General features: G+C 34.5%; 2 protein-coding genes across 3 annotated transcripts in view; one reads left to right on the top strand and one right to left on the bottom strand.

The window, feature by feature from the left end:
• Nucleotides 1-12400, top strand: part of thumpd3 (THUMP domain containing 3) — a 200770-nt gene that overhangs the window by 119439 nt on the left and 68931 nt on the right. The gene's annotated exons all lie outside the window — the stretch shown is intronic.
• The window catches only part of plxnb1b (plexin b1b), an 83336-nt gene that overhangs the window by 17377 nt on the left and 53559 nt on the right, over nucleotides 1-12400 (bottom strand). For both annotated transcript variants that reach the window (XM_079883277.1, XM_079883278.1), the window contains exons 17-28: nucleotides 12247-12352; nucleotides 11248-11384; nucleotides 10966-11142; nucleotides 10492-10687; nucleotides 9506-9748; nucleotides 7859-8041; nucleotides 6764-6912; nucleotides 6412-6512; nucleotides 5843-6060; nucleotides 4805-4983; nucleotides 4650-4716; nucleotides 4102-4248 (exon numbers count right to left, since the gene is read on the bottom strand). In XM_079883277.1, coding sequence (XP_079739403.1) covers nucleotides 4102-4248; nucleotides 4650-4716; nucleotides 4805-4983; nucleotides 5843-6060; nucleotides 6412-6512; nucleotides 6764-6912; nucleotides 7859-8041; nucleotides 9506-9748; nucleotides 10492-10687; nucleotides 10966-11142; nucleotides 11248-11384; nucleotides 12247-12352 — 1903 coding nt within the window. The remainder of the gene's footprint in view (nucleotides 1-4101; nucleotides 4249-4649; nucleotides 4717-4804; nucleotides 4984-5842; nucleotides 6061-6411; nucleotides 6513-6763; nucleotides 6913-7858; nucleotides 8042-9505; nucleotides 9749-10491; nucleotides 10688-10965; nucleotides 11143-11247; nucleotides 11385-12246; nucleotides 12353-12400) is intronic.

The following is a 12400-nucleotide window of genomic DNA, read 5'->3' as shown; positions in this document are numbered from 1 at the left end:
GGAATTACTACACTGATTTAATTAAGGCTTCCCGTGGTGATCAAAAGCGATGCTGGAGAGTACTAAATACTGTGCTCAGCCGGGATCAAAAAGCAACTGTCCTTCCAGAAACTAATGTCAAATATAATGATAATCACTATCTCAATGATGATGATCTTGCCAAAGGTTTTAACAACTATTTCATCTCTATAGGCGAAACTCTTTCGAAATCCATAAATCCTCCAGGGGGAGCTTCATACCAACAATATTTAAAAGGGAATTATTTAAATTCGGTTTTTTTTAACACCTACCGACAAAATGGAAGTTTTGAAAATTATTATGAATATGAAAAGCTCTTATACTGCAGGCGTGGATGATATATGTAGCAAAATTGTTAAATCTATTGCAATTGAAATTCTAGATCCACTTGTCTATTGTATAAACCTTTCTTTATCTCATGGTGTAGTACCAAAAATGACAAAAATTGCAAAAGTTATTCCTATTTATAAATCTGGTGATAAAAATAACTTACAAAACTATCGACCTATATCCATTTTGCCTACTTTTTCCAAGGTGCTTGAGAGGGTTGTGTACAATAGACTTAGTGGTTACCTGGATAAAATGAACATACTCATTCCATCTCAATATGGATTTAGGAAAAAGAGCTCTACTTGTTTGGCAATTCTGGATCTCATCGAGAAAATTAATGACGCTATAGATAATGGTGAGACTGGTATTGGTGTATTTTTAGATTTATCAAAAGCCTTCGACACCATTGATTTAGAAATTTTAATTGGGAAATTGCAACACTATGGTGTCAGAGGGAAGGCACTCAGCTGGTTCAAAAGCTACCTAACTGAAAGGGAGCAATTTGTCCAAATAAACAGTAGTTATTCAGAATGCACAGATATTGTTTGTGGAGTCCCCCAGGGCTCCATATTAGGTCCACTTCTTTTTATTTTGTATGTAAATGACATTATAAGTGCATCGAATATTTTTCATCAGGTTGTCTTTGCAGATGACACTAATCTTTTTTTGTCCCATAAAAATCTTGATATTTTACAAAAGCTTGTTAATGAGGAATTAGTTAAAGTAGATAGTTGGTTTAAATACAACAAATTATCTGTAAATGTATCTAAAACCAAATTTATTATATTTCGTTCAAATAGAAGTCGGACAAACATTGAAAGTATACAAATCAAAATACATAATAAAGTAATTGAAAGAGTAGAGAACATCGAATTCTTAGGAATTTATTTGGATGAGTCCTTAAACTTTAAACAACATATAGAGTTTTTAACAAAGGAATTGTCAAAATATGTTGGTTTGTTCTATAAATTAAGATATGATCTTCCTTTTGATGCTCTTCTAACATTGTACCGGTCACTTTTTGAATCACATCTAAATTATTGTAATATTATATGGTGTAATACATATCCAAGCCATCTTGAAAAATTGCAGATTCTACAGAAGAAAGTTATACGGGTTATATCATGGGCAAATTATGATGCTCCCTCTGGTCCGCTTTTTTATAGGTATAAGCTTTTGAAGCTCGCTGAGTGCAATAGTTTTCAAAATGCTTGTATTATGTATAATGTAGTTCATAAATTGCATCCAACACTTTGCCATCTCATTCCAGTAACCTCGTGTATGCATGACCATAACACTAGAAGGAGAACTCTATTACGAGGGAAAAAGCGTAAGATGAAGTGTACTAGTTTTAGTATAGCATGTAAGGGTCCTGGGATCTGGAATGATATTGACAATTCTATAAAGGAACTACCTTCTCTTGATATATTTAAAAAGCATTTTAAACACAAATTGTTACAACTTTATGCTTGTTATACACCATAAGGCTGAAGGTTTCATATTTTATTGACTTATCTGATTTTCTTTTTTGTGATGTTTGAATACCCCTATTATTGGCTTTGTTTGAGGGATGGATGAGATGTGTGATGTATGCTGACTGGTGGGAGGATATTTTGTGGTGAATGGTGTTGTTGTTGGTGTGGATGGGTATTGGGTGGGTGGATTATTATTTGTTGTTATTAGTGCTGATTATGTGTCTTGAAGGGCCCTATTTATAAGCCGGTATGGCTTCTGGGTAGTCCTTTTTACAGGAACTTGTTGTTCTGTGAATAAACAATAAATAAATAAAAATAAATAAATAAATTTTAAACCATTCATGCACACACAAAGAGCCGCCTCTCATATAGTGCGCAGTACTGAACTGAGTTCTCTTTCGCATCTTCTTGCACTTGAATGGACAAATACACACAAAATGATTAATTATGTCAAAATATCCTTGTAAACACAGTCGGTTTCATCTTAAGGGAACATTAACAGACAACGCATCAGTGAATTCGGTCTTAAAGTGACAGCTAATATTCCTGCTGCCGTTTGCGTCATTAACATTAATCAAAAAACAAAAGACGGAGAAAATTCACTCTCTGATCTTGACTGAATAACTTTTGTAACTATATATTTGTAATATTTCTATATTTTATAAATAAAGTGCAGTGTTATTTTACAGTTTCTGTGCCTGAATACTAGACATACCTGAAAATCTTAAAATGCTGTTTATTAGGGCCCAAGCCCTAAAAGGGCGAAGACCATATTGTTTTTCATTTGTATCTTTGTTCAGTTGTATTTATTTGAGCTTACATTTACATTTATTCATTTAGCAGACGCTTTTATCTAAAGCGACTTACAAATGAGAACAATAGAAGCAGTGAAACTAACAATAGGACAACAATATGCAAGTGCTATGACCCCTCCCAGTTTAATCTAACACAGTACGTGTATTTTTTTTGTATTTTTATAAAGATAAATGATATAGAATAGAAGATAAAGTGTTAGTATTAATGGATCAAGTGTTGCCGAAAAAGATGCGTCTTCAGCCGTTTGTGCTATTGCTTCAGCTCCATTGTGCTATTGCTAATTTGTTTATTTGTTAAATTTAATTATTGTGTTTACTTGTCTTTAACAATGCTTGAAATTTATATTAGTTAGGGTAGTTTTGCTGTGGTATTTTTGTTAAAACCATAGGCAAAAGTTCCTTGTGTACGTCTTCTTTAGCCGGTTGAATTTTGTTCATGGTATTCAGCTGCAACGAAATGTTTTGCAAAAATAATTTTTTATTTTTATTTTTTTCTTATTGGAATCGAAACGTCAAAATTCAAATGACACCCAACCCTAGTAGAGAAACCACCCTTACAATACTCAGAAGACAGAAACCCTGGTTTAGGAAACTTACTGGTAGAACCATGTTAAATCTATATTAATGTTTACACTATTTTACATTGTCTTTGTACTTACTATGGTAATAACAGCAAATTATGCATAATAACAAGCAACTAACCCTAAACTGAACTCTAATCTCTAAAACTCTAAAGTACATGTTGTTAATTAATATTACTCAGTTCTTATTTGTGTAAGTACACTAAAACAGTAGCTTTATTTCCATCCACATATTTTCTTTTATAACTTTGTTTATCTCCATCCACATATCTTCTTTTATAACTTTGTTTATCTTATACTTAAAACTAATAAAAAAACAAAGAAAATAAACATAATATATGGCTATGTAAAAAATGCAGCTCAATTGAGGTGGATATTTTTTTAATCCGATAAGATGACATGCAAATAAACTTCGATGGAAACACATTTACTGAATAAATTACTCAATGCGAAAAAGAAAATGTAATTTGCCTTTGCCTTAACAGATCATGTGAGCAAGTATAAACAAAATCCAAAGTAGTTTCCCTGATTGCAGCTACTTCCATTTTTATTACAGATTTTTCTTCACCAATTTCCCATTGAGTGACGATTTAGTTCTTTTGAACACATGGGGTGAAAACGGTACTTAATTCATTAATGTTTTATGCGATTTTCCAATTTTGTGCACAAGTTAAATTTGCAACTTTGGATGGAAACACCTTAAATTGAAGTGTAAACGAACATAGTGACTAACTAATAGTGGACACAATTTGGAGATAAGATGGAGAAAGTGTTTCAGTAATATTAAAAAAGTTTTTTACAGATGCTTTTTTTTGGCAGAAACACTGATTACCATATTAGACTGATGACCTAATACTGTATACTGTATAAAGACATTCTAACCAGAGTGCGATATTCCAGATCCTCTCTCAGCAAGCGGTTATCATTTAAGGTGTATTTGGCTTTGCCCGTCACTGCATCCACAGGTCCTTTATCCACCTGGTGTTTAATCGCTCTGAAGAGCATGTACAGAGACTCACCAGCAGAATACTGAACACAGAGAGCACAAATACAATCATTTATGACAATATGACATGGATAATCTACTCAATAAAACACTAAGAAATTATTTTATAATTCTCTCAACTATCCTATGGTAGCAACTCTCCTAGTTCAGTGAATTTCAATTAAAACATATGGGTACCAAAAAAAATTTTGTTGTTTTTTTCAATCCTAATGCACAACATAGTGCATCTTGCTGGGTCTCAAGAGGTTGATTACATTCTTAGACAAGTATTTTACATTGGTAACTGTAATCATATTTTTCAGAACTGCATATTTGTGACATCAAAATAAAACAATTCCAAATGTCTCATCTACAAATATTAAATTGTATCCACTGTAGATATATGTATTAAAAACCAAACAATCCCACCAATTTTCATACACACCCTTAAGAAGGCATAGAGACAGATGGATATCCAGTTGGTCAGGAGCTTTTCAACTACTGTCTCAGTTCTGAAAAGAGAATTAAAGCCTCAATCATACAGTCACTTTTGTTGATTCATATTGGTACTTCTAATGTCAGTTAATCCATCATTCTTACCTCCGCAGCATGAGTTTAGGGTTCTTGGCAATATACTGTTCCACCAGATCGTTCAACAGGGTTTTGAGTATGTCAGTGAAGTATTCTAGTTTGCTGTGAAGAGCCACAGTGAGCAAAGATGCCACATACCCTCTGTCTCTGGGTGAAAATGTCCTCTGGCTTTCAAGAGTGTGGATAAACTGTAGGAAAGAAACATGAGAGAATAAATATAAAAAGGTGGAAAGCATTATCATTTAGTTATTATGTTAGTGTATTCATTCACAGACTCATACACAACTATTTAAAGGTCTTAATAAAAAAAAATAAGTTCTGACCTTCAGAAGCTATAAAAGATATTTTCATGATTCCAATAAAACAAAATAAGCATAATTTAACCTGATCATCCTGTTAAAAAAGTTCTCACCCCTGGCTCTTAATGCAGTGCGTTGCCTTTTTGAGCATTAGTAAATTAGTTTGCACCTTTTGTAATAGTCGTGTATGAGTCCCTCAGTTGTCATCAGTGTGAAAAGATGAATTTCAAAATCAGTCACTGTTGGAAAGGGTTCACATACGCAGAAGACACTCACACTAGTAAACCAAAGATTGTGCAGGTCCTGGATTTTTGAATCAATTAGGGACTCATGAACAACTATCACAAAACAGTTGTGGATCATCAAGGAATTAAAAATCAAGCGCATCTAAACTTTTGAATAGGGACATTTTTGTAAGTTAAGTTATTTTTTCATGTGGATTATGTAAACATCTGTTTTGTGAAATAGCAGTTACACTGTATTTTGAGGTGTCCTTGCTACAGTGTAATTAAACAAATAGGTTCCGAGTAGTGCCATCTTTAGTGCCATCTGTGACATTTTCAACTGTTGTTCTGTCTGTACAGTACGCATGCATCAGATGGACGTTTCTGGCCATTGCGCCATATCTCGCTGTGTTTTCAGAGTCTCACACCACACATTTTGCATTATAAGATGCTGTCAAGTTAAAAGATGTTCTAAGCTCAGATAATACACTCAAAAGTAAGGAAAAAGCTATTATTTCCACTACCTTTGTGAGGAACAGTTTGCTGTTGAGGAGATTAGATAACTGAATGAGTCCCTGCTCCACCGTGGCCCGCCGACACTCCTGCACGTCCAGGTCTCTGTGAAGTGGAGACTCACGATGTCCAGGAAAAAAGATGCGTTCGGCATACATACGGTACTCCAAGAAAGGAATTCCTGATCCTACCAGATCACTCGACATATCCATCATTTCAGTCATCAGGTCTGAGTAGATTTAAGAGTGAAATATACGAAGGTCAGGCTTACATGAGGGACTTTTTGGGAAAAAAAATGTATGGCAAATACTGCACTAGATAATTTTTTATTTGTTTAAATATTTCAAAATTAAATCAACTCCACGGAAGCTGGGGAACAAGTGGGCTATGTTTCGACTAATATTTCCAAATGGTATAATTTTATTTGCTATTTTAACCACTGTGAAATAAACATAAATCATTGGAGCAGGTGTATATTTTCTTTTTATGAATGACGAGTTAGACGGGTACTGTTCTTAAACTTAATATTAAAATCTTATAACTGTCCTCTGGTCTTATCCTAAATGTACCTGTAAATTACCTGTGAACTCTTTTTTGCAGCGGTCTCTCACACTGGTCTCTAGATTCTCCAGCTGGATCTGAACTTTTTTATAATCTCTCAGAGCCTGTTTACTCTTTCTCCTAAGAGAAATGAGAGAACACAAAATAAATTCCATTCATACACCAATCTATAAATGTTTCCAAAATTAGTTATTGCATTATTCTTGCATTCAGGAATGGACTGGCCATAGGTAGCAAATGTACATGCTACGGAGTCATAATTACATATCCAATGTCCAAATATGTTGAAAAAAAGCTACACTCTTTATAGGGTACTAACTTTTTCACAGCACTATATAAGCACATTCTTTCATATTACATTTCATACACACCTGTATATAAACACGATGATAAGTACAATAAGAGCAACAAGAGACGCAACTGCTCCAACCCCAATTTGTGCCACCAGTGGAAAGATGGAGTGACTAAGAGAATCATACTGCACTTGTCCCAGTGAAAAGTTCAGATTTCCCATATGCACCTGAATACAGACAGACAAACTATTATACACCACTGTTCATGCAATACAATATTCACTGAAAAAATGCAAGTTTACAATCACACTTTCAGAAAAGATGATGTAGGTGCAACCTGAACCTTATAAGGCCTGACATATGAAATAATAGTCCAACATTTTTTTTAAATGGAACATTTATTGAACCTTTAGACAAAATCTATATTTTATATTATATGTATATAATTTATTTTATATCTATGTATATAAACATTATACGTCTTGAGTACCAAATTTGATACATCAGGCTTTTATGGCTCATATTATGATTATATTATGAAAATATTAATTTCATTGTTGTCACTGTATCTCCCAATAATATGTCTTAGTAAGATGATATTTAAATGCTTAGTTTTCTGATTAAACCTCTGTGGTTTTTATTGTGGGGGGTAAAAAATAAATAATGCAAAGCAGTATAATGACGATTGAGAAATGTACATATAAACATTCCTCAAAAGTCAAATTTATCAGACTTTTCAGCAAAGTCAAGTCACATTTATTTATATAGCGCTTTTTACAATACAGATTGTTTTATCTTTATAGAGATAACAGGACAATAATGCAACAAAGTTTGTTTCCAGAAGAAAATAGTGTCACAGTCCAGCTTAAGTTCAGTGAGGTTTCATTTTTGTTGTAAATAAGTTATTTATTTAGTTCATTTATATATATAGCCGCTCTGGAGAAAACTGTGATGTCATCACCCAGCTCAGATCAGTTCTCATATAGTGGTATCAATGCAGGCAGATCAATATTATTGTTGAATATTAAATTAAATGTTAAATTTAAGCAAAGTTTTAATCATGTTGATAACTTAGAGTTAGCCTAAGAAATGTGCGTACAGAATCTAATACAGTAGCTTTATAGGGTTAAGCTCAGTCTGTGTGTGTTGAGAGGGTGTTGGCTTCAGGCTTACTATAAATTCTGGAAAGGCGTCAGTTCCCTCTCGCTTGCGTCCATGCCTGAGGGAGAGCGGGGGCTGCTGGGGTGGTGGCTCACAATAAAGGTGATTATGTGTCAAAGTTTTAACAGTACAAACCCCCTCACCAATCAGCGCTACTACTTCCTCTTTAAAGATGGCCAAGTCTAAATTCTCACCCTGCGGAAATAATTGAAAAGGGAAACAAGAAAAAGTTAAAAGAGGAAACATGAGATTAAGCTTTTAAACATGAGTAATAAGTAATAATTGGGTGATAATGTAAAGTGACCTAGTTAATATCGAAAAATAAACCCTGACAACAGGATTTACCGGAGAGTCTTGCACCACCCTGAGGGCATATATTTTACGATAATGACCTGTATGTTATTTTAAAGCAATGTACAAAACAATCAACCAAGCAAAAAGACAAAAACTGCAGTAATATTAATCCTGAAGTCCCCTGAGATCATTTTCAATACAATTGATAACTGAGATGCAAGATGGTGCCAGTTCCATTTGTATGAAATGAGAGATCCGGCAGTGTGATACAAAGGACATGAAAGTAGCACCCGTTTCAGTTTCAACAGGATAAATGTTGCCATGAAGTGAATACTAGGAAATATATGACCGCTGAATGCTGAGATTGGACAATTAGACTCATGGGAATGAGACAATTAGTCCATCCAATTTAATCAATATTGACTGTCATGATAATAAAAAAAAATTAAATATAAAAAAAAAAAAGATGCCTTTGAATTTATAGTTTTTGTGTGACATCACATCCTTATAGGAATGCCCACTTGGAGGGCAAAACAAGGCTCCATTGACCACCAGTTGTTTTTCCCAGGTTTGTACTAAATACTGATGTAGTGAGATAGTGATATTAAAAGACCAAATTCAGTATACAACCTATTGATGATGCATACTACTATGTATAGCAAAGTTTCATGTTAAGCGTTGCGTCAAAGAAATCTATTATAAAGAAAACTTTAACATTTAGCCAATTGCATTCATATTCCGGGCTCTTTGGCTCACCTGTACGTATAAGTATTATCAGTAAGGTGTATACTGAATTTGATCTTTTACAATCACTGTTTAAGTACATTAAGGCACTTTAAGGGTTTTTGACGTTAAAGAGATAGTTTACCCCAAAATAAAAATTCTGTCATCATTTACTCACCCTAAAGTTGTTCCAAACCTGTATGATTTTTTTTTCTTCTGCTGAACACAAAATAATATATTTTGAAGAATGTCAGTAACCAAACAGTTGATAGGGCCCACTGACTTCCATAGCATTTTTTCCCCATACTATGGAAGTCAATGATTTCCTCAAAATATTCTTTTGTGTTCAGCAGAAGTAGGAAATTCATACAGGTTTGGAACAACATGAGGATGAGTATTTTTTGGGTGAACTATCCCTTTAAGCACTTTAGAATGTACCGCTATTTTTAGTGATTGAAATACTGTGGGGGGGAGGTTGCTTTATATCACATTTGCCCAAAACTTGAATTTTGACCTAAATATTTGGGACTTGTAACAGATGAAAAATTGGCTGCCTGTGCTACAGTTCTATGGATGTTTTGTCCTCAGGTCCAGCGTGATTGTTAAAACAGAAAAAATTACAACAGAAAAAGCCCCACTAACCTCCACAGATATGACTGATCCAGGTTTGTAGCGATATGGTTTTGTGGGATCACCATGGTTCAGCGGGTGCAGGGTTGGGTTTGGCTCATAGGTGAAAGGTGATTGGCTGACAGAGTTAAAGTCAAAGCGCAAGTTATCCAACAAAAACTCAACCTGCATATGACCACCAACTACTTGAGGGTCTACACCAGGGGTCCAACACAACAACAGAGAGGAGGTTTTCACCTCACAGTGCTCCTCAAACTACAGAGAAAACGAAAACAAGAGAAAGAGACAACACTGTGTAAGTTGACAAATACACCAAAATATGATGTTTAACTTTAGAGACTGTTCACCAAAGATTTTAATCTATAATACTAAAAAAAAAATCTAAAAAAAATCAAAGAGACTTCAAAGTCACCTGGGATAGAAGAGTCTGCTAAATGAATAAATGTGTATGAGTCAACAAAATAAGATTAGAAAACACCAAATCGCCAACCAATCCACTCACCATAGTCGTCATATATGTGAAATCATATTGTGGTTCTTAATACAAAATGAACAGCTCATAATGTATTTATGAATAATCTAATGTCAACCAGTTTGTTTACACCTTGAGTTGATGCCTTGAATGAAGCAGTGGGGAGAGATTTCGAGGAGGGGCTACAAATTTGTGAATTGTATTCATGTACTTTAAATTTATATTTACTAGTTATTAGTCATTTGCAGATGCTCCTTTAATAATTAACCTTTTTTGGACCAATCTGGTGAATGTAAGTGTTTTATTTGGAAAATTTAAAAAGCCAAACAATAAAATTCAATAATAAAAAAAAAATTGTGAAATTGAAGGCATGGGTTATTAATCTGTGGGCAGGAAATGAGGGAACTATTTAGTAATCTGTGCGTTCAGTTTATAAACCGAGTATAGATCTGCTATTGAACTTTCAGTTTGTGTTGTGTGTAGTTTAAGTAAGGTTGAGATTTAGCAAGGTTAAAATGAAAATCACCTTTTTGAATGAACAGTATGTGTTTTCTGTACAGTCTGCTTCTTGCACTTCCATATCTGTTACATTCCTAGTTTTTCTCCGTCGCCTGCGTTTCTTCCAGGGGGGAATGGAGTCTGGAGGGACCACCATTACTTGCATCCGAGGCTTCTGTACCACATCCAAATTATGTCCCAAAACTTTAATTACACGCCCTCCGCTGCAGTAAGGAAGAAATGTTAAGTGATTTACAAGAGCAGAGAAAAATCGCATACAAAAGTCTTTTTTTATAAAGCCCATTTTAAAATAAAAGCTCCTAGACACAGACCAACTTTAATACAAGTCTATAAGATTTTTTTTGCACATTTTAGGGTCAGCCAGACAAAAAAGTAAAGTTTGTTGTATTCATTAAATGTCACTTTATGTCACTTTGAATAAATAAAATAAATAAATGAATAATTGTAAATGTAATAAGTCTGGTAAAACTCAAACACACACCTGATAAAGCTCTTAGAGGGCATGGCATGTGTGATGTTGGGGTCAGGGGTATAGTAGTAGCCACTGGCATGGAGATGTCGCTCAATGTTTCCATACCGCACAGTCACCCTGTGCTCTCCTGTCCCGTTACTAGCACCAGTCAGACACTTAATAGTGTCCTCCTGAACACTTGATATTCTGCAGAGGGATAGAAGGGGATAAAAGAACTTCCTAATCACAGACAATACTCATATTACACCAAATTACAGGAGACGGTTTTCCACAGTGATGCGTAGCACTTACAACGAACAGGGCACATTCCCTAGTAGGACACTGATATCAGTAACACGACCAGTCAAAAGATTTCTGCCTGTGATTGTCAGAGTTGTTCCTCCTGCCCGTGGCCCTTTCTGAGGAGAGATTTCTATCAGCTTAGGGTCCTTAAGGGATGAGATGAGAGATGAGAGATACAATCAGAGGAAATTCTGCATCCAAGAACTAAAAAACTACAGCAATTCCACAACAACCATCTTCACATAACAACAATGCTCCAATGCACATAATAATCAGATGACAAACAAGAAATGGAGGGATAACAGAGGGAGGGAGGATGTAAGATATGACTTTAGGCATTTACAATGTTTTAGAATGTGGTGAAACCTTAGAGTTAACCTTTTAAGCTGCATCAATGCACAATATGTATTGTATACACACTGAAATTGAACCTTAAATATGTTGTCTCTATCCCACAAAACTTCTTTTGGCTCAAAAGTCTGATCTTTTATGCACAGGGGCAAGTGATTTAACTGTGCAAAATTACTATTCTTTATATATAAAGAGATCATTTACTCATCATTTGTTCCAAACCTGTTTGACTTTCCTTTTTCCATGAAACATAAAATTAGACATTCTGAAAGATGTACTGGTCACTATTGTCTATGCAATTACAATGAATGGGGACTAGAGTGTTCAAGCTTCAAAAAGGACACAATAAAAGTATTATAAAAAAATTTAAAAAGTAGTCCACACAACTCATGTGCTATTTATCCAAATCCTCTGAAGCCATATGGTACGTTTTTGAGACAATCAGGCCGAAATATAAGTCATTATATCTATTCCGCACACAAAGCTATTCTTTATGATATTCTTTGGTGCTTTTTGTTAAATACTTTACTTTCATTATACTGAGTTGTATATACAGTGGCCAGAATGGAAGACAAAGTCATATGTTTTTTGAACAAAATTAAAAATGGTAAGTCATTTTTTTAAACATAGCTAGTTATTAGTAAAATGCAAGTTAACCTGGTAGCTGAATTTTTGACTTGACAGGCCAAAGCCTCCACCAGAGACTTTCACTGAGATGTGACCAGACTTCTCCTCTCCACTGGCTGTAGTTGTACATATAATTCTAAAGAATGGAGGGTAAGAAAAAACACAAATGCATGAGACACAAGGG

Source organism: Squalius cephalus (genome assembly GCF_949319135.1).
Source record: "Squalius cephalus genome assembly, chromosome: 10".
NCBI classification, from domain to species: Eukaryota; Metazoa; Chordata; class Actinopteri; order Cypriniformes; family Leuciscidae; genus Squalius; species Squalius cephalus.
Note: the sequence above shows the minus strand (reverse complement) of the source record. Positions and strands in the feature narration are given on the sequence as shown.